Source organism: Apteryx mantelli, chromosome 17, assembly GCF_036417845.1.
Source record: "Apteryx mantelli isolate bAptMan1 chromosome 17, bAptMan1.hap1, whole genome shotgun sequence".
Taxonomy (NCBI): Eukaryota; Metazoa; Chordata; class Aves; order Apterygiformes; family Apterygidae; genus Apteryx; species Apteryx mantelli.
The window spans coordinates 18,896,497-18,918,110 of record NC_089994.1 but is presented as its reverse complement, the minus strand read 5'-3'; the positions used below and the strand labels follow the sequence as shown (position 1 = coordinate 18,918,110).

The 21,614-nt window shown below is 56.5% G+C and overlaps 1 protein-coding gene across 1 annotated transcript in view; it reads right to left on the bottom strand.

Moving 5' to 3' along the window:
- Positions 1 to 21,614, bottom strand: part of MYO18B (myosin XVIIIB) — a 90,623-nt gene that overhangs the window by 24,743 nt on the left and 44,266 nt on the right. The window contains exons 23-34 of the mRNA XM_067306865.1: positions 21,318 to 21,461; positions 20,028 to 20,117; positions 16,588 to 16,707; positions 16,372 to 16,480; positions 15,978 to 16,102; positions 14,871 to 15,025; positions 13,542 to 13,665; positions 12,602 to 12,802; positions 12,392 to 12,502; positions 9,986 to 10,090; positions 6,707 to 6,859; positions 480 to 593 (exon numbers count right to left, since the gene is read on the bottom strand). Coding sequence (XP_067162966.1) covers positions 480 to 593; positions 6,707 to 6,859; positions 9,986 to 10,090; positions 12,392 to 12,502; positions 12,602 to 12,802; positions 13,542 to 13,665; positions 14,871 to 15,025; positions 15,978 to 16,102; positions 16,372 to 16,480; positions 16,588 to 16,707; positions 20,028 to 20,117; positions 21,318 to 21,461 — 1,551 coding nt within the window. The remainder of the gene's footprint in view (positions 1 to 479; positions 594 to 6,706; positions 6,860 to 9,985; positions 10,091 to 12,391; positions 12,503 to 12,601; positions 12,803 to 13,541; positions 13,666 to 14,870; positions 15,026 to 15,977; positions 16,103 to 16,371; positions 16,481 to 16,587; positions 16,708 to 20,027; positions 20,118 to 21,317; positions 21,462 to 21,614) is intronic.

The window sequence follows — 21,614 nt, the reverse complement described above, 5'->3', positions numbered from 1 at the left end:
TGGAGCACCACTGGACACCCGCTCTTGCCTGCAGCGCCCGTGGGGCTGCGAGCTCAGCCCGGGCTGCGGGGACCCTCTGTCCCGGGCACAGGCACGTTCACGACCCAACGCCTCGCTCTGTGTTTCTCTGTTTTTTTTCCATTTCTAGCTCTGTGCTTGCGCATCATGTCAACCAGGGAGAGGCAAACGGAGCTCATGTGTTGTGTATCACGTATCTGTAGAGGGAGACTAAGGGATGCTGCGCATTTTGAGTAATTTTATCTCTGCATTAAGCCACCCAGGGCTGTGCTCTCCAAAGAGGCTGGGTGATTTAGTGTGGCTCTAATTGAAAAATACTGGACAGACTTCTCCCCTACATCCTCTAACCTAAATGTGCTGATTATGGTGACCAAACCCCAGGCTGCCCTGGGCTGCCACGAGGGGTGGGAGGAAACCGGTGCCGCCCATCGTCCGCTGGGGCCGCGTCTCTGCGCACGTACCAGGTTCTTGTTTCGGCTGAGGGTCTCCAGCTCCGTGTGCAAGTTCTCCAGCTCCAGGGCCATCGTCTTCTGAGATGCCTCGGCCTCTGCACATCTCGCTTCGCTCTCTTCTCGCTATGAAAAATTGAGGGAGATCATAATCACAGGAGCGCCCAGCATCTGCAGAGCTCATGTACTGATTATGCCGCTCCCCTTGCCGCACAGCCACATCTATTTACATTTTGCTCCCAGAGAATTTCCCCAGCTAGTGTACGCTGAAACTCGACCTTTTAAAATCTGTGCTGCTTTTCAGACTGTCTGCTTCTATTCTACAGACAAAACTTTTCCCTTCCCAGTGGCTGTGGTGCTGTGAAATAAGCCTCCAGTGGGAAGCGCGTGCAGGGCTTCCTCCGGAAGCCGGCATCACTCCGGCAGCGGTCCAGCTCCCCACAGGCCTGCGCGGGGCTCCAAAAGCAAACAACTGTCTTGCTGAGCATTGAAGTTAGCACCTCAAACCGCAAATCCACTCTTTGCCTTGACACTGCTGTGGTGAGGTAGAGCTGGGATCATTAATTTGCAAAATTATGTGAATTACATGTAATTCCTGATTAGAGCAATTCATGATTCAGAGTTTGCAAATGGGCTTTTCATGTAGCACAAATTGCATTCGCAAATACACATGAAATACCACATTTATAAATGCTAATTTGCTCTTGATTTTTATAGCTCAGCCATTAAAACTACAAAGATCTTAAATGGGCTACAAACATCTGGAAGACACAGCGTCATCCCCAAAACATCACGCAGGCAGTGCCAGAGGAGGTGCACAGTCTCTGCCTTAATGATAAGCTCCAGCCCTCGCCTTGCTCGCTCGGGTTTCTTTCTTTTCTCTAAGAAAACAAAACTAAACCCCTCCATTTGCTGCTCATTCCCTGCGCCCGCTCTCTGTTTGTCACGACCCTCCCTGGCTTGTCCTTCTGTGCAGCTGCCTCCTGCTTTCCCTGTGCTGCTGCTGCTGCAACCTGGATGGACGGACGGATGGAGAGCTCAGGGCCAGGCGATGGGAAGGGCTGTCTGCACCCCCAGGGCCAAGGGGAGCCACCGTGCACCACAGCGAGAGTCCAAATCTTGATCTTTTTAGATTATTTTCTCAGGGGATGCAGTAATTGCCTCTTTTTACTCCCTCCCTCAAAAAAAAGGGGGATTATGAAGCACCACGAGCGGAGCAATCCGCAGTTCATTTCCCTCAACTGTTTGGGGTGACTGAGACAGACTTGGAAAAGTTAAGTAGGTAATTTGCTTCCTTGGTGTCTCATCTGCAGAGGGAAATTGAAGTCATTTTTCCCTCGAAGTCAATGATTCTTTTTATATAACTCGCGCTAGCGAGACGTCTGGGAAGCCGCAGCCCGGGGAGAGGGACGGGGCGGCGCTGTGCAGCCGCCGGCGAACGGGCTGCTCCCGGGGCCCGGCTGCGGCTATCGCAGCGTCCTCCGAGCGCGGCCAGCGGGACGGGGGCTGGAATGATAAACGCGGTGCGCGTGACCCGCGTGCCGATGAGCTCCCGCACCGCTCCGGAAGCTGCGTGTTTCATCCCACGTGCGCGGGAACCCCCCGTGCGACGGGGAGACGCTGCAACGCTTTGTAAGCAAACGTGTCTCGCGCCATCGGCCTCGCTCCGTCACGGCATTGGCGTCATCCCTGCACAAACCGAAAAACCGAAGGGAAGAAATAATCCCAAACACCTCCGGGACTGTCTCCAGAGGTAGTGCCAGCCCGACACTGGTCACCACGGGAAACCTGAAGGTCTGGCACGGATGCACGTAGCAGTTCAAAACCTGTAAAACTGTTATTTAAAATTATATTCCTGTGACCAAACTCAGCCTGTTTGGATGAATTATCTAGTCAATCTATTCATACATCTGCAGAGACACTTTTACAGTGACACACAAGGTATCCTGCCTTCTTCCACAAGCTGAAAAATAGCCTTTATATTTTGCATAGATCTCGGGAAGCAGTTACCAAAATTACCCAAGTGATAGCTTCTGGGAGACGTTAAAGGTCAGCGATTTCCAATCTGAGTTATTACTCCTACTACAAAAGGAGTCAGGAGGACAATAACAGAGCCCTTCCTGCGTTCCTCTTCCAAAGGCATTTGTTTTCCATGGTGTCATATTCACATTTCACACATGCACCCGCATGTGCCCCCCTCCTCAGGGCATCCGCGATCACACCCTCGGCCCCAGACGGCGCCGGTGCCCTGTTTTACGCTTCTCGTCTCTGCTCCCGAAACAACCGGAGAAAAACCCTCAGGTGGATTTTTCTTAGAAGCGTCCTGCTCTCGCCTCTGCGGTGCCCAGCACGGAAACGCTGCATCTTTGACTCCGGAGCTTTTCCCTCCGGTCTGGGGTCTGGCCGCCGTCTCCGCAGGACAGCACCTGCGAGACTCCGCACTCGCCTTTCAGTTTTTTAGGGATGCCTAACTCTGGAAAGCACATAGCAGCCCCTCGGGCAGAATATTTCCCTGTTTGCTCCAGCAAGGCAGAGGGAGGCGTGATTTTTTCCACTATCCCCCCCCTCCCTCGGTCTCCGTCCCCCCCCCGGGGCGCCGCTTGGGGGGCAGCTGCACGTCACAGAGCGTCGCCACCCGCACAGCCTCCGGCTTTCCCAGCAGCGGCCCCGTCCGCAAACAGTCTCCGCGGTTGTTCTTTCCCCGTCCACAAGTACATGGTAATTCCAAGTAGTTTAATCCAGAGATAAGTACATCTCCAGTACTCTCATTAAATACCAGCTTCTCTTTCACTTTGCGTAATGGAATTTTCCCACTTGGGAAGAGTAAATTGAAATTCCCACCCTAAAAAATGCATAATGTATGAACTGATGAACAATATTAGTTTGCTGCGCTACACCATCTGTTAAATACCTGCGTAAAACGGATGCTTCAGACTTATTAAGAAACAATACTATACTTCAAGACCATATGGATTTTGATTAACAAAAATGTAACATTTTAGCAAAGTTTTTATTCTTGCAGTGATTTGTGGGCTGGTGCTAGAAAGTATTGCATTTTGAGAACCGCATCACGAATGCCATTAGAAATTGTTTCAATTTAAGGGATGGCACAATCGTAAGGCACTTCTAATGCATGCAGAGTCTCAGTGTTGGCAGCACAATAAAAACTCAATATTCACAATATCAAGGCTTTTCTCTACTCTTCCCAAAAGCACCAGGCAGATGTCACCCAGCAGAAGACAGCAGACAGCCTAGAAGGCAAAGCAGCAACCAACACACGCAAGAACCATCACTTGCGAACCTCTCTCTTTTCGAGGGCCCACATGTATCGGGAGCACAAGACCTTTTTCCCCAGCAAGACGTGGCTGGACGGCAGGGAAACGGCCTCACTCGCGTTCCCGTTTGCTTGGTGCCCCCACGCGAGCAGGCGCCGAGGCGCCGGCATTGCTGCTCTGCCCGCTCAGCGGGACGCGGTGCTGAGCGCGCCGAGCTCCTCTCCCGCCCGAGCACAGGACGCTCAGGGACTCGCCGCGGGGCTCCCAGGGTAGCAGGTGCTCTTCAGCTCGGAGACGAAACGCTTCCTTTGAGCTGCTGAACTTCTTCCCAGCGTTGGCACTCCCTGGTGCTCCTGAAGGGCGTTATTTGTTTGAGATGACTCTCAAGAAAGATCCTGGATTTACGCGCTGTCGCTCATGTTTATCGCCGCCCTGAGAGGCAGTCAGTGCAAAATGTGAGCCATGAATTTGTGCATAATTGCTTTTTTTTTTTTTTCTCTCTTTTTCATCTGAAGAGTTAAGGGGATATTAAATCCTGGTGACCGCCAGTAATGCACGCTTTTGCACCGTTGCTTATTCCTTCGAATCAGCATGTAGAAGGCTTCCCCAAGCATCAGCATTCGGCAGCGCGGTTGCTGTACTGCTGAGCGTAAGGCCCTGTCAAGTGGCGATAAATCGCCCAATTAAGAGCACCGGAGGCCGGGGAAGAGCAAGGCAGGGACTGTGCATCATCTCTAGGCCTGAAGTGGGACTCAAGAAATACTGAGGGATTAATTAAAAATGTAGTATTGTGGCAGGCCAAACAGCTGAATAACGTCTAAGAGACAACTCGTGGCTGAAAAAGGGGAGCCAGGGAAAACAGGGCAGAACAAGTTCACTCTCAGAGGAAAAGCTGCTGGGTCTGACCTCGGCGGCCGGTCCACGAAAACGGTGCTTGCAAACCACTTCCCCCGGTGTGACGGGTTCGGGCACAGACCGGGCGGCAGCCGCGCGAGGAGCAGCACGTGCGGCTCCTTGGTGCTGCATCCCTGCTCCAGACACGTGCCAAACACGCTGCCTGCCCCGCGCCAGCCCCACGGCCTTGGCCAGCCGTGCCGGCAGCTTCGGGCCAGGCTCACCTTCCACTGCCCCTCGGCGCAGGTGGGAACAGCTGGGGCTCACAGATGTTATTTACGCAGAACTATCATCCCCGTTAGGTACGCGTGTGGCTGGCACTCTTTATGCCTCCAGCTTAGCTGGTTTCCAGGGGAAAGGTGCGGCGCGGATGGATTGCCGACAGTTTCTGAGCCTGGCACCGTCACCTCACCCTGGCCTCGCCTGCCCGGCGCGCTGCGGTCCCGGACGCGCATGTGGCCAGCCGGGGGACGGGACCGCCAAGGCACCTACTCCCAGTGCTGCAGGCTCCCACGCCGCGGGCACGGGTTCCCACGCCACGCCGATGGCCTTGCTGAGCGGAAGCGAGAGCACCCGCGAGGCCGTTCCCGGGAATCCGCCGGAGAAGGAGGTGCTGCCATGCTGCCCATTCCCCCTGCAGCCCATGGGAACGTGGGTCCCAGCCAAGGGCTTCTGGGATGAGGACTTGCCTCTCCAGCCTTGCGCCATCTCCCCCTCTCCCAGGGCTCCGGGAGTCTCAGGGTCACACTGGGACCCGCATGGAGGCCGTCACCTCCCAACGGGTGAAGGCACACGTGGGGAATCAGGGGAGCACGGAGGGTATCAGCTGGTGCTTCGCCGGTGCAGGATGGTGCTGGGCACCCGACAGACACAGCAGCTGGGACCACGGCTCCGTGACACCCCTGTCCTGCTGCAGGGCACTTCGTGGGTGCCGAGGTCCGAACTGGGGCGTGGGCGTCCCCTGCTCAGCACCGGCCCGACCACGGCACAGGGCACGGCACCGGCACCGGCACGTGGGTGCAGCCGCCCTCCTGGCCCCAGCCCCGGCTGCGGACCCAGCATGTCTGCGCTTAAACCGCGGCGAATTAGCGCTGATCCTTGCTCCAGCTACACCACCACCCTCAACACTTACAGCCATTTCTATGACAACGCGCACGGAAAACAAGGCCTCTGGATTTTGTTATTAGAAAGATAGAAAACGCACTGAACGGAAGGTAATTAACAGGGGCTGTTCGAAAAAAAAGAAAAAATACTTAACCACTGTTGTCTTAATTAAACAGAAGTAGTTCTTACAAGAATACCCTTGTCAGCACAAGAGGCACTTTTTAACGCTGGCCCAAGAGCGCAATGTTTGCACAGCGACGCAGGAGTCACCGTTCGCTTGTGGCACAATTAGGATCAGAAGTTCTGTAAATATTTCTTGCAGCTTCACCTCGGTCGAGGTAAATAAATCATGTCCCCAGGAGAGGCCAGGCCTGCCTCACTGTATCAGCACAGCGCTATTCATTACACGGATGATGGACAGCATGAAACACCCATTAGCCTCCGCTGCATGCATACCAAACGCAGCTGCTGGGAGCCGTGTGGCGCTGAGGCCAGCGCGGTTTCTGTCTTTTCGTATAGTTTGCATTGTGGATTTGATGAGAACTAGCAGAAGCACCTTGTTCATGGCACATGTTCCTCCAGCCCCTCGCGAAGCGCTTGGGAGCCCTCAGAAAGCCTCTGGCCCCCAAGGCCGACCTGAGCAAGGCTGGTGTGCGCCGGGCGAGAAGCGCGGCCCTGGACGGACCCCTCTGCACCGGCCTCGGAGGGGTCCCACGTGCCGGAGACCCTGCCAGGTTGGAGCCCCGGGCTAAGCATGGCACATGGCTCATCGGCTGCTTTGGGTGCAGGTCCCCGACGCCCCACCAGCAGCTCAGGGCAATGCCAGTGTGCGCCTGGGACTGGCGGAGCTGCGAGGACACTGATGCACATGGCGTGGGAACCACTTTCTCTTCCCCTAGAGCAGGGACGCCAAGGGGAATGGAGGAAGCCTACGTGCTTAAAGGCGTTTTGAAGCACGGCTCCTACCTGCTTGCGAGCTTTCTCCAGCTCCTCCTTGCTGGCCGAGGTGCTGGGGTCGGCGGCGGCTGCCAGCAGGAGCTGCACATCCGCCAGCAGCGCGTGTGTCCTCCTCAGGTCCCGCCGGAGCCGCTTCTCCACGTCAAAGTCCCGGTGGCCAATCTGGAGAGGGGACAGGAGCTGTGGTGAGCACCGACGGGACCTGGCATCCCCTGCCCTGGGGAAACCTCGGGTTCGGACCTGCTGGTGCTGAGCTGACCTCAACCACGGACACTGCCCGTGCAATTAAACTTCTAAAAAACACTGATTCAAGAATAGGAAAGGATTTTGGTAATGCTGAAATTGTGCAAGAATGCGATGCCAGCAGACGTTTCACGGCCACCAGTCCTGAGCAAGTGCTGAGCTGGTGCTCGGCAAGTCCTGGCCCGATGTTGCACCAAGCAGGCTGCTAACGCAGTAGCCACCACCAAGCATCATCACCAGGGCTTTTAATACGGAAAAGCTGCTGCTGTCGAGGCAGGGCAGCACTGCATGAGGTGTCGGCTGGGGACTGCGGCCGCCTGCACTCGATGCTCCAGAGCCTCGTTGTCCCGCAGCACCACGAGCCCGAGCCCCCCCGCTGCCGCAGCTGCAGGAAAGGCGAATCTGGGCGCACGAGGCGTGCGGTGGCCCTTGGCGCGCTGCAGGGCGCCGCGCGGCGCCAGGAGATGCAGGGCTGGCAGCTGTGCCACGTCTCCCCGTGCCTCCGGGCTAAAGCACGGGCAGAGGAAATTAAAAACTCTTGGCACGTTCCTGAGGCATGAAAGGAAGGAAGACAGAAACCTCTGCAACTTACTGGGGGGAATCACAGGTTGGAAAAACAGTGCCAAGGGCACGAGGAAATCAGCCCAAAGGAAAAAAAATGCAAACCACTGATCAAAAAAGCTTCATTAAGAATTATTTACACATCTCTAGCACAAAGCATCTGGAGTCTTCATCAGCCGCGGAGGCACGTAAGCGATGCTACGGCCTTTGGTGGGGGAGGCAACGATTTCTCATTCGTGAATCTCCAGCCATGCTGGCAGAAAATAGCTGCTGTGTTATTTTGGAGGCTCATCACCTGGCAATGTGGAGTCACTACATTACACCGAAGCCTTTTAAAGAAGAAGCACATTTAAAAAAAAAAGAGCTCTGCACTACTCCCTGAAACTGAGAGCAACCATGGTCACAGGGCTGAAAGAACTAGAAAAACACCAAATAAACAAGGACATAGTTTCAGTGCTTGATTTCAAACTAATTGAAGCATGGTCCCATTTCTACAGCTCTTCTAGTTTCAAACCTGTTCTCCTATTTTCTGTTCACTGGCAAAAATCAATTGTGCAGATTTGACCTTGTAACCTGTTTCAGAGCTAGCTGGCATTTGCTGAAACCTGAAATTGTTGGCATCTCCATTTCCTCAATTAGTTTTCTGAGATGGCTTTTTTTCCTTTTTTAATGAACCGATCTGAAGCACACTGTCCACTGTAAATCAGACTGTATTTATAATAACACTACAGCAGAGCAGATTTGCTTTTATGCCTGCCATCCCTATAGACTCTATCCTGGACACTGTTCAGCACCATTTTCTGCATAGCTCAGTGCTTGCCGTAGCAGAGGAGGAATTTTGTACACAAAAGGGAACAGCAGGTATTCCGGCCTTTGCCTGTTCCCTCCGCCATTACAGTCTGGTGCTTTTTAAGTTACAAAGCAGAGATTCAATTTAGTCGCTGCCTTTCAAAGCTCCAGTTCTATTTCATATATATCGTAGCAATACCCAGCCGCACTCTTCCCTGTCCCCTTGCCCTTGCAAACCCGCGCAGCCTTCGCGGGCAGCTCCTCGGGACGGGCTGGCGAAGAAGCAGGTGCCTTTCCCGGGGAGCCTCTAACACAGCCTCCCTCCTCCGCCCAGCCTCTGCTTCCCGCTCATCCATCTTCTCATACCTCCTCTACCGAACAGGAGAAATGGGTTGGACTGAAAAGCAGTAATAATAATACCCTGCTTTTATACAGCAAGATTTATTTTGACAGTTCCCGAAACATTTTATAAGCTCAGAACTGATGGGACATTATGGATAGGCCTCATTAGACCATTTCGTGTCTACTTGAAATATGCCCACCATTTCAGTGTTGCAAAGCTTCCAGATTCGTCCAATTTAATGAACACATACAATTGCCAGACCTGGTAAAATCCAGGCAACTTGCGCCAATGATCGGGGAGGTGGTGTTTAATTACTGTAACTCCAGATAATGAGCTCCTCCTCTTCTGCACATGCAGTCTCAACTGCAGCGTAATAGTGGACTGCGCAAAGGCAGTTTGGAGACATGAGCAAGAAAAGCAGCTCTGCTGAACCACTGCCCGGCAGCAGGCTGCTCCTGGGTGTGGGAGCAAGGAGCCGGGAACGGCTCGTGCCCGCCGGGCCCGCTGCTGCCCACGGCCCGGGTACGGGCTCCGCACGCCTCGCCTGGTGACGAGCGCTGGTGCGTGAGATGGCTTCCAGCCTTGGCTGCTCCGCGATGTTAAGTGATGCCCAATCTGATAAATGCTGTTCAATGAAGCTGCATTCAGTCCCTTGCCTTCTAATTTAACACGGAGCAGCTGTGTGCGCTTTCCCTATTACATGCACTTCAATCACTGCCATACACACATTAGAGAGTGAAAAAGGATTGGTTCAACAAATGTGTCTGGGACAAAATTCCACAGCAAATAGCAGAATCTGATAAACTACTTTTTTGGGGCAAATGGTGCTGCTCCAGTGTTAGTTCTGTTTAGTTTCACTCTCTTAGGAAAATAACATTAAAAAGCGGATGCCTCTCTGATTATCGGCTATCCAGATAACTTTCCTGTAGGAAAGTGAACAGCTTCCCCTCCAAAAGTCATTCATGGGACTGACTCCCACCTCCAGTGTGATGCCTGCAGTCCCGAAACTCTCCTGGCACCGCAGTAATTGCTGGGGCACATGGTATTGCGCCGGGCAAGTCGTACTGACAGGCTAGTTTGCAAGGGGGCAAGCTCACAGAGGGCATCATTTGTTCCGTGACGGCTGCATTTGTTTGAATAAGCACATTACCACCCTGTCCACATGCACACACACACAGTCACGCTCCTTTTTTCACAGTCAGCATTTTGAGCAGGGCATAGCTGGAGAAGCAGGTTTGCTTCTGAGAACTAACAGCAAGGATGAGTGCGAAGCATGCGTCTCCCCAGCCAGCAGCTCGCTAGACTCGCCCTGGGCTGCTGCGAGGAAGCGTGGGTGGGCTCCGTCCTCTTACCTGCTCACACAGGGTGCCAATGAGCCCTTCCAGATCCTGCTTCTCATGCAACACCATCTGCTTCTCCTCGTACTCTTGCTCCAACTGCATCTCCAGCTGACGGAGCTGCGCGGGAGACAAGCACAGATATGCTCAGAGCACAGTCGCCCGCTCCGCTCCGCTCCGCACCAGCCCCGGGAGCCGGCCCCAGGCTTGCGCCCTCCCCTCGCCCCCCCTTCGCGCTCTCCTTGCAGGAGCCAGCACCAAAAGGGGAACAGCTTGCAGGTGACTGGCTTCACTTTTTAAATGTGCAGCCTGGCACAGCCCTGGCTTCTCACTTCAGCTGGGAAACTCTCATCTCGCATATAACATCATGTCCCAGGTTTTGTAAAAGCATCCTGCGACCACGGGCCAGGTGTGGAGCATCCTCGCTCCGGCTCCCCACCAGGGAAATGCAAAAGGCGGCAGCAGCCTCGCAGGGGCAAAGGTGCCATAAAGGCAGGATTTGTACTGCTCCTCGGAGCAAAGGGAGCCTCAGCGCTAGCCCTGAGCGCAGGAAGCCTGTATCCCTCTCTAATCTGGCCTCTATTCAAGCGCCGTTCATCCCTCAGGGCCAAGACAACGCAAAGTGCTTTGCAGAAGAGAACTGGACCCGGTCCGGCACTGCAGAGCTCTGCCGTGCAGCTGTAAAAGGTTCAGCAAGTCCAGCTGAAATGTGGGGGGAGGAAAAAGTGTTGACAAACCGAAGCAGCTTAGTTCACCGTCCGCTCCTCCTCCTCGCAAGCAGCTGCAAGGCCCTGCCCGCAGCAGCAGACGTGCCAAGAAGACTCGGGGCTGTGAACCTGCCGGCAGCTGGCACAGCTCTCTGGAGGCCTCTCTGCCCCGAGCCAGCCGCCTCCTACACCTCTGAGTAGCTGCTCATAAACCGTGCTTAAAAGGGGAACATGAGCAGGCTGGTAAATACCGATTGCTCTCCGGAGAGCCTCTGCCATTTACTCATTTGGAAAAAAATACTCAGGCCGTGCAGGGTAAGGGAGAGAAAGGATGAACGACACCCCGTTGGCTGGGAGCAGCCTCGAAGGCACCGCACTGCCTTTAATGACACTGGCAGCATCTTGTCCTTCTGTACAGGGCAATTAAAAAGACAGAGAGGAGCAGCCAGGGGAAATGCAGAGAGGACCCTGGAGGGGGAGCGCTGAGTGATGCACAGCTCGCGACAGGCCTGGAGCTTCAGCAGGAACGGGCAAGCGAAGGGAAGGAGGAAAAAGCACCGAACCAGCTGTTGTTCCCCAGTCCAGCAAGAACGGCAGCGCTGCGGCAAGGCAGCGGGGTGGGAAACGGGGGCGTTTGCACTGGGTCACGGCCCCCAGGTAACGCAGCCTTGCAGGACGGGACTGCGTGTTCATAGGAGCAAGGGAGCAGAGATCGCCTCTTTGCCTTCCCTTTTGTGCTGCCTGCCTAAAATGGCACACGCAAAGCCCCATGGACCCGTCGTTCATTAAGCCTTAGCAATGCTAATTCACTATCGACAGCCAGGCGTGCCTCAGGCCTAATAGAAACTGGCTGCTACAAAGCAGCACCGCAGCCCTGAATCAAATACCCTGAGGATTTCAGGGAAATTGGAATTCATGTTTGCAAGCCACCAACCTCACAACCTTCTCAAAACCTTGTCGAAAGGGTAATTTCTGTTCATCATCACTGAAAATGGAGCCCTGGCCATCTGGAGTCGTGCCCTTGGCCTGACTCTGGTTTTACTCTTTGGAAATGTCGTGCCCGTGGTGCACTGGGCTGCAAACGGCTCTAAGGCACGATCCCCCCCCCACAGTCTCTCTGGAGCAGCAGGGATTGACACCTGCCTGAGACCCTGGATTTTGCAGCGCCCGGAGCGAGGAGAGCAGTGGCCACCGGCATCTCCGTGCTTGGGAGAGGAACAAGTACCCACGAGAGTTATTTCTCCCTTCTCCTCCATCACAGACAGAGGGAGCACAGGGAGATCCATCTCCAGTTTAACACATTTGTTAGCGGAATGAGCCCAGGGCTGAATGGGCCTGTGGTGTCAGCCAGGAGGGCCAGGAGCCGTGCTGCCTGCAGCGATCACGGCGGCCAGCGCCGGCAGGGCGCAGGGAGCGCCGGCGCCTCCTCCCTGTCTCTAACAGCCATGCCATACCCCCCCCCCCCAAAACACCAAAATATTTCCAATAGGCGTGCACTTTTCCAGCGCAATGTTTTCCCTTGGTGACTGGCAGAGCTGGGGGGGCGAGGAGGGAGGTGGGGACGCCAATGTCATCAAGCCCAGGGGCAGCATCCCCAGGGTCACCGTGCCCAGGGTCTCCATCCTGATCGCTACAGCCCCCGCACCCTCCCGGCTCCCGTTCCCACCTCCCACGCAGCTGGGGAGCCCCGGTCGCGTCCCAAGCGCTGCCCTACCCGCCGCTGGCAGGACTGCCGCACGTCCTCCAGCTCTTCGTCCTTGTCCTCCAGCTCCTTCTGGTGAATCTGCTTCATCCGCTCGATCTCCAGCTCGAGCCGCTGGTGGAGCTGAAAGACCCGAAGAGGAGCGCGTTGTGCGGGCGAACGCGGCACTGGGGCGCCCGGGATGGGGAGGGTCTGCCCAGGGCGGGCTCGTGGCGGTGCTACCTGCTCCAGGTGATCCACGGCAGCCGTCTGCCGCGCCAGCTCTTTCTGCTGCTCGGCGGCGCTGGCCTCCAGGTCCCAGAGCTGCTTCTTCAGGGCGGGCACGGCGCGGGCATCGCGGGCGCTGGGCGCGCTGAGCTCCTCCACGCGGCCGGCCAGCTGGGCCGCCCGCTGCGCCAGCCCGCGGGCTTCCGCCTCCTTCTGCTGCTCGGGGAAGGGCCGGGCGCGAGTCGGCGCTGCGGCCCGAGGAGGGGGCAAGCTGCCTGCCCGCCGGACATCCTTCAGCCCCACTTCCCCTCTCAGCACTGCTCACTTGCTCCTGACCTCTCCTTTCGCACCCCATGGCGTGCCCCTCCGCTGCTTCTCCGCGGTTCCCGCTGCCTGGCGTTATCTTACCGCCACCTTCCTTCTTCCAGCCCCAGCCTTCAGCACGCCTGGCCCCTCTCCCCTTGCCCTTGCTCCGCGAACACCAGTGCAATACAGCCCCCATCTCCGCACTGAGCACCGGAGCGGATGCACCAAGTCAGGGAGCAACGCATTTGTGATTTCAAATCTAGAGCTCGATTAGCATTCCCCAGCGCAGACTCTGGCCCCCACGTCCCTTGGGACACGCACTGAGGGTGCAGCTCTGCAGCTTCTTGCAGGTGAGATCATGGGTAGAGGCACCAACAAGGGACTTCACAGAAAATCAGGGAGTGCCTAAGGAGCTAAACCATGGGATTGGGTCTCTACTTGTAAAATGCGATAGTGTTTCCTTCTAGCAGAGGATACTGCTATTTAAACACACCAGGCACATCCCAGAACTGCACTAAAAGAAATTAGAATCAAGTTGCCTGGTTTGTAACTGATTGTCTCTGATATAATTGCAAAGATAATGGCTTTGTCCTGATAGCTGCTCTGGAAACTGGATAGCGTGCAGCAAAATAGGACATTTTCCTCTTACCTCTAAGCTCTGCTGAAGTTTGGCCATCTCCCATCTGATGCTGGTATTTTCCTGTGTCACTTTTTCACGGAGGCTCTTCTCAAAAGCAGACTCCCCCAGGGCCTGCGCCAACTGCAAGTCAAACCTGCATGGGGAAAGGACGTCTTGCCCACCGGCCAAGCATGTCGAGCGCGGGAGCAAGGCCGCCCTGAGGCAGGTTGAGGGACCGGGGACAGGGACAACCAGCTTCTCCCAGCACTGGGCTTTCCAGGTGCTTTTGAGATGACAAAAAAAAAAAAACTATTGCCTGCAATGCATTGCAGTCATCTGGTGAATCACTAATTACCCAGTCTAAGGGTCAGCCGCAGGAGATGGACATCGTGGAGCAGCGGCGATGAACGCCGAGCCCTCCACGCACGCACCGACAGCAGCGGCCCAAGAGCAAGAACTGCTGCGAGTGGCTGTTACTTGCCTGAAAACATTAAACATGACCAGGCGCAGCAGCTGAAGTAGGTAAAAATAACAGACCCTCCAGGAATTTGGCACTGAAAGAAAAGTCGGGGCCTGCTGCCGGAGCAGGGCTTGCCAGCTGTGGGCTCGGAGCCGGTGCCCGTCGCACGCGAGTGCGTTTAAAGGCCGGGCAGCGGAGGAATCCCAGCAGCTCCTCCTGCCGCGGGGCTCCCCTTTAGGACGGGAAACAGTTCTCAGTTTCATGTTAGCAGTGGCTTTCGGCTAAAAACAAGCTCGCATGTCACTCACACGCCGAGGCGCGGGGGGACAGGCGGGCACAAGCCCTGCACGACGAGCTGGCCCCCGAGGAGGGAAGGGGCTCGCTCCCTGCAACCAAGCACCTCCTCGCAGTGCCTCACTTGAACGACCTCCCGCCGTCCAAGGGCACATGCTCGCCTGCCCTGCACCAGGGCGTGAGCAGGCGTGTGCTGGCATGTGCAGGCATGTGCCGATGCATGCAGGTGTGCGCAGCTGTGCGCAGATATGCCTGCATGCAGATGCGTGCGTGTGCTGATGCATGCAGGTGTGTGCAGCTGTGCGCAGATGCATGTAGGCGTGGGCTGGCATGTGCAGATGCATGCAGGCGTGTGCAGATGCATACTGGCGTGTGCTGGCGTACACGTGCTTGGTCCGGAGCAGCCACCTGCCTTCCCAGGGGCAGCCAGGGAGCACCCAGCAGCAGAGAGCGGGGCTGCTCGCTCCTGGGTGATGCAGCAGTGGCAAATGGCAAAAGACGGCAGTAAAGGCAATGGGGGCCGAGCGGCCCGGCCCCTCTGCCCAGCCTCGCTGCAGCCGCAGCTCTTCCGCAGCAGCTCCCTCCCACCTGGCTCCCAGCCTTACTTCTTCTGCTTCTTCTCCAGCTCATGGCTGCGGCTCTGCTGGCTCTCCGTGAGCACCCGCATGTCCTCCAGGTCGCAGGCCAGCCGCTTGCACTTCCTCCTCATCTGCTGGGCCGCCTTCTTGGCAGCGTCGTAAGCAGCCTGCACCTCGCCGAGCTGCGGGGAGACGCGGCTGTGAGCGGCGGAGGGGTGGCCGCTGCGGCATGTGCGCTCCGCGGGGCCTCCGGCGAGGGTCGCGGCACACTCAGCCCTGCTCGGCCTCGGGTTTCCCGCGAGTGGCGCGGCTGGACTGTGGCGGGGCTCCCAGGCTCGAACCGGGGACGGCAGGGGACAGGGCCAGGCCTTTGCCCTTCAGGTGCAACCCTCCTGGCCAGCCTTTACCAAAGGCAAATGCTCCCTGCCGAGAGGGCACGGGGTGCGCGGAGGCAACGCAGCTCCCGAGGCACAGGCACGCTGCACAGCTGCGCACAGCGCCAGCGCTGCCACATCCCGCTCCTGCTCGAGCTCCAGGGGACGTTGCAGCCCGAGCTCTTTCGCTGAACAGGAACAAACCTATGTGCCTTCACCCCTGACGCCCCGTGTATCTCGCCTGCACCCCGCTGCGTCCCAGCGCCCTCGCGCCTGACTTAGCCAGGCTGTGAGAGGTGAGAGCATCTGATCCGTCTCTCTGCGAAAGGGAGCGCCCGGACTGAACGAGGAGGAAAGTATTCCCACGAGGAGCTGCAGCAAGGCAGGGGCACAGAGAAGCGCAGAGCTCTCGCAAGCCAGGGAACGGAGTCATTAAGGAATGAGTTTAAATAAGCAAAATCGTTAATGAAGCCTGTAATTCCAAACTAACTATCTGAAAGCAAATGGGCTGTTTTGCATTACCCAAGCTCCTAAGAATAGGCTGCTTTTTTTATCACTTGCTAATGTACCACGAATAATACTCCTTCCTTTATTTTATCCTTATGGGAAGTGACCTGACTTGGAGGCCCTGCTCAGGGCAGCACGCTGGCTTCCTCGCTCCTGGCCACCCGGCTCAGGATTGGCGTCTCCCACGTAACCAGCTCCTCGGGCGGCAGGTTGGGCGAGCGCAGCGCGACGCAGTGCTGCTCGCCCCGCTCACCTTCTGCTCCAGCTCCGTCCTCGAGCCCCGCTCGGCCTCCAGCCGCTCCTCCAGCTGCGCCAGCCGCTTCCGCAGAAACCCGATCTCCGTCTGCGCGCACTCGAATCGCACTTGCCACTCGTCCTCTGCGAACGCAGGGGCCCGGCGAGCCGGGCGCACGGGCTCAGGCGTGCGCAGCCCGAGTAGCCGCGCCAAGGCAGGACCAGCCCTCGTACTCTGCTATCCGCCGGCCACTGGCCCCGGCCCCGGCCCAGTGCATCCCTTCCCGCATCCGCAGTGCTCCCCGCCATGGGCAGTGCTGGAGGAGCGAAACCTTCCTCCCCCACCACCTTAGCAGCCTCCTCATCGCGTTAGAGTGCAAAACGGACTTGAAACACCCTGGGCACGGCCCTACCTCCTCCGGAGCCGCTCAGCTTCATTTCACGCAACTGAACCAGCTGCTGGGCTTCTTCCAGCTGCTTTTCCACCGACTCCAGTTTCTTCTGCACTTGGTCGTGCTTGCTCTGGAAAACACCCGAGAAGGAAGGAGGCAGCTGCCCCGGCTCCTCGGGACGCCGGAGCTCGCAGAGGGTGCGTGGCATCGCCTCCGTGCAGCCCCGCGCTCTCCTACCTGCAGCTCCTGCAGCTGGCGTGCAGCCCGCAGCCTCTCGGCCCGCTCCCCGTCCAGCGCCCGGCAGGCGGCGTCGCCCTTGTAGCGCTCGTCCGCGAGCTCCGTCGTCAGGTCGATGATCTGCGGGAGGTGCCGCGGGTGACGCCGGGCTTCGGCCCCAGCCCCCAGCGGGATCTGCCGGTTCCTGAGCCTGGGGGAGCCGCTGCGTCCCTGCAGCGTCCCCGGGGCGGCCGGGCGCTGCTCGGAGGCGCCGCGCGGGCACGTCTGCCCCGGCGGGCTCCCCGGGGCCCGGCGGCCGGTGCTGTGGGCGGCGGGGTTCGTGCAGAGACGGCGAGGCGCCCCCCACACGGGTGATAAACCTCCCCTCGGGGAAAAGCCTGCCAGCCTCAGAATAAGCACTCATCATTGCCCGTTTCTTAACAAAATGAGGAAGAGGTGAAACTTATTGTCAGATTTGAATATTTTGCTAGAAGCCTCCTCAAAGCGACGAGGGATCTCCCTGCTGCGGGGGCAGGAAGACTGTTTCAATGCCCCAGAGGGGCTGCAGCACGCACAGGCTTTTGCTTGACATGCATTTAAAGATCAAATGTTTTTGAAAGCTTGCAAGAGTCGACCTGCTTTCTGATGCGCAGTCAGCAAGTCAGCACATGCAGCGGGGTGTACCACACTTCCCCGGACTCGCACATTTGCCCTTGGACTCTGGTACAATCCTGATCTCTGCTACTCTGCTAAATTAAAAACTAAGATAAAGTTCACTAAACCCAGTGATACATAAGGCCCCTCAAGTTTCCTCTCCTATGAGCGTGATGGGGCTCATGCGGGGCTGCGGTCCAGCCCTTGATACAGGAGAACTGGCAAGTTTGGATAGAGAGTTCCCTGGCTTTGCAAAGGGCACGATTCCCCCCCCGCAGGTCTGCTTTCCCGACTGGAGCCATGACACTGCGGCTGCCCGGAGCACAACGCGCACCAGGGGACGGGAACAGGCTGCAGGGACCTGCCTGCGGCGGCGCAGCCACCCTGGCAGCCCCCGCCGGACACTATGACCACCTGCCCGCGCGGCTGCGGTGCACCCGCTAGCGCCGCGCAGCCCCCGACTCGTGCCAGCAACGCGCTACCTGCAGCAGGCTGCAATCAGGGCTAATGAGATTTCTGCTCTCTTCTGGCTGATTAGCATTAAATTTCATTTGAAACAAAAAGCACATGAAGGAAGAAGTAAATTATTAATCCGGAGAATTAACTGCACTTTTTGCAAAGCAGACGTGATCCCTTTAATCTGGCTGAGCTGGTCCGTCCCCATGAGGGGCTGTAGGGGCCACAGTGCCAGTGTCTCTGAACCAGCCCTTACACCTGCAAAACACCCAGGAAATCAGCACGAAAGAGGGAAGCACGCAGACTTAAAACGGTCTTTCTCCTTCATCTGACAGCACTATGGTGGCTTTCTAAAGCGCTTCACACTTTGCAGGAAGGCTACACCAGTTCTTCCGGAGGTTCAATAAGTGTAACTCAGGTAAGTAAACTCAACAGGATTTTCTTTCCCACGGGAGCAGGTATTCTTCTAGGTCTGTTGTAAAGTGTTAGCCCTTCGTAGCTGTGTTAGCCTTTCGTAGCCCCCGAGCTCAGGGCTACAATCTCACCTCAAACGAAGGCGGGGGGATGTTGGATATCATTAACCAGAGCCGTAGTGTTGCCCAGGGACAGGTTCAGAGCTCTCCGTCCAGGACGGGAGAACCCAGGGAGCCGAACGCCGGCTGTCGCTGAGGCGTCCAGGCACCGCTGCCGGCTGCGGCGTAACCTCAAAGGAGGCCGCGGGACACGGGTGGGCACAGCCTGCGGCCGAGGCGCGATGCCACCCGCCCAGCCCGGCTGCTCCCGCTGGGGCCAGAGCCTCGCACACCGGGGTGCTGAGAGCAACCTGGGGGCTTCTCCTCTGGTGCTAAACAAAAGCCTCTCCTGGTTTTCCTTCCCTGGGATTGCGCACGAGCCCGGGCATCCGAGGGCAGCCCCAAGCACAGGCACAGCAGCCCCGCGCGAGCAGCCCCGCGCGAGCCTCCGAGTCCTCCTTTCCAACAAGCAATTAGGCAGCAGAGCCAGCTGCCTCCGGGAGAGGAACCCGACACGGCTGCCATTTCGCTATCACCGCTCACACGGGGTCACGCGTAAAGCCAGGGGAAAGGCAGGGTATTTTTACTACATGCTTTCTCCTCATTATTAGCATTTGTTCCATTAAACTAAGCCACTTCTGGTGTCTGTGGAGGTCACCAAGATTGCAATCTGGAGAGTGTAATGAGAATATGATACATTTGTATATAATTTCCTATTCTCATTAGAGACTTTGTCAGGAGAATGGATTACATTTGCACTGCCATTTTTCAGCGCTCTAATACACCGCGTCCGTGGCGAGCCAGGGCAGCGCGAGGCGACAGCGCTCCCTCCCCGCACCTCCTCGCTGCGTCGGGAGCGCGAGCCAGGACGCGGCAGCAGCCCTGCCCGGGGACGCGGCCGGGAGCACGGGGACGGGACCGGGGACGGCCCAGGGGACGCGGCTGGGGGACAAGGGCAGATGCATGGAGCATCAAAGCCATAGGGGATTTGTGGGGACGAGAGATGAGGTTATCTCTGGAGACACCACCCCACTTGCCGCGGGTCCACTGCTCTGGCAAGCCGGGATCCCCACCGGGTGCCCCGCGGGGATGCTGGCTCCAGACACGCGGGGTCAGGCCTCGCAGCCCGGCCGGGTCCTGCAGAATCAACCTCTAGCCGCACTGATTTTGCCGGCAGCTCAAGCTCCTGCAGCTCCCTCCTTCCCAACCCTCTGCTAATCGCTGCTTCCTCCGAGCACAATCACACATTACAGCAGGCGCGAGATCTCTCATCTGGCACTGGCTGCAGGACCTTGACATAAAAGGCCTTAAAAAGAAACAACTGCTGAGCAACTTGAACAGCAGCAAGCAGCAAACAATGATTGCTCCCCGAGAAACAGCCCTCTCAGCTCGGATCTCCAGGCGGAGAGCAGGAAAGAGCTGCCGGCTTCCCACACAGACACAAAATGGCACATTTCACGCCTGTGACCTGAAAAAATTAATCACCGGGTAACCTTCTTGCGTAATTAAAAACAAAAAACAGCTCTTCAAGGAGTGTTGATGCATGTCCAAATGCTAACACGTCGCTGGTCTGACACCAGTCGAGCCTGGGGAGGCACCAGTAGAAACCCGGCATTGGAAAACCCAACCTGCAGCATTTGCTCTGAACAGGCTGCAGGGCGGCGACATGGGCGCAAAGGCCTTAGCCCCGTCGTTCTGGCGCCCGCACGTGAAAGGAGTCAGTCCCATTCAACTCCTTGCGTTGCTGTCCATAATTACTGTGCTGTGGCTCAATTTCTAACGTGACCCTAGCGGGGAACCAAGATGCAAAAATGCACAGAGGCATTTTTCTGGCTTTACCTTACTTTCCAGCTTTTCTGTGTTCTGCCTGAGCTCACTGCGTGACTGTTCAGATTTTTCCAGCTTTCTTCTTAGCGCTGCCAGCTCCTCCTAGGTAAAATTGCAAGAAAAAGAACAAAAAAGATTTTGAGAGCTCCAATATCCCCAGTTTATTTATGAATACATTATTTTCTGTTAAAAATAAGTGGGAGAGACATAACTGCCTTATTAAGAAAATTTACCAGGCAAATTTGAAGGCCGCTCACTGCGGATTGCTAGGACTGTAACTCCTGACATGAATTTCGTTGGAGGGACTGTCAGCTTTGGTGTATGTACAGAGCACATTCTGTGAGAAAGAAGCAAACCTCAAAAGCTTGGGATGAGCATCCAAACGTCTGAATTCTGCTCATCCAGTGTTCCTTGCAAACCTGGCAGGCTATCAGAGAGCAGTTGCAAAGGCACATGGGTTTGTGTGATTCTCTTTCAGGCAACCTCACTATAACTGCAAAAAGAGCTTCTCGTTGCAGTGTTGTCCTGCTTTGATGTCCAACGGTGAACAGAAGCAGAATGTGCAGAAATGTGATAAAATAGAGGTCAATGGGTGGTGGGGCCAAGGCAAATCTTGACAGGGAAACACACACTTGGCCAACTTTTATTTTGTGTGAGCCAGCCTAAAACCACCTTGTTAAAACTTCACTAAGGCAAGAGGAGGAGCAGGAAAGCCAGGGAAGACGGACTAGGAATTTAGCACAGGTCGCACACTGTGAGAAAGGCTGAAAAGTGGCTTTCCTGGGTCAGCAAATACGCATTAAATAATCTCCCATCACCAATTTCAGCTCTGGTGGAAGCAAGCACAACTCTGGTGACATTACAGAGCAGAGTCCCTTATGTTAAGGATGGATTTGGCTTGCTCATCTCCTCCATCATCCCAAAGACTGATGTGGGGGGCCAGCTGGCAAGGGGCTCGGTGTCCAGAGCCCAAGGGACCGGGCACAGCCCTGGTGAATCGGGAGAGCACTGGGACAGCCACGTCCCTGGAACGGGATTTGGACTGTGGGACATTCGCACACCTGCAATCGTCCCTCCAAGGAAGGAGGAGGGTTATTTCTTCCTCCACAGCTCTACATGACACATTACTCAGGGCAAAAAACGCAGTGCTAAGAACATAAAGACTTCTGGATAGCCAGCGTAACCTGTCTCCCTTGGCAGAAGGTACCTCCAAATTGACTAGTCCACTAAGCAGCGCCCCTAAAGCATCCCATCCCATCCCATCCCATCCCATCCCATCCCATCCCTTTGCTTGGCACATACTTCTTTGACACGGAGCTGATCTCCTGCAACACTGATGCTGAGCAAGGGCCGCACACGGCTCATCAGCTGCCACCAGGGCCAATGCCTCACAGTCTGGAAGGCCACCAGGTTCTTCTGGATGCACCGAATGGCAAGGCGCTGAATCTGCAAGGAGACACGGTTGGCAGTGGCACCTGTCCAGCTGCGACCTGGGCCTGCTGCAGGGAAGGGCCAGGCTGGGGCACTCAGCCAGCACCAGGTGGGGAAGGGACGTGCTGGAGCCAGCAGCGAGCAGATGGAGCAGCTCGGCATCGGAGG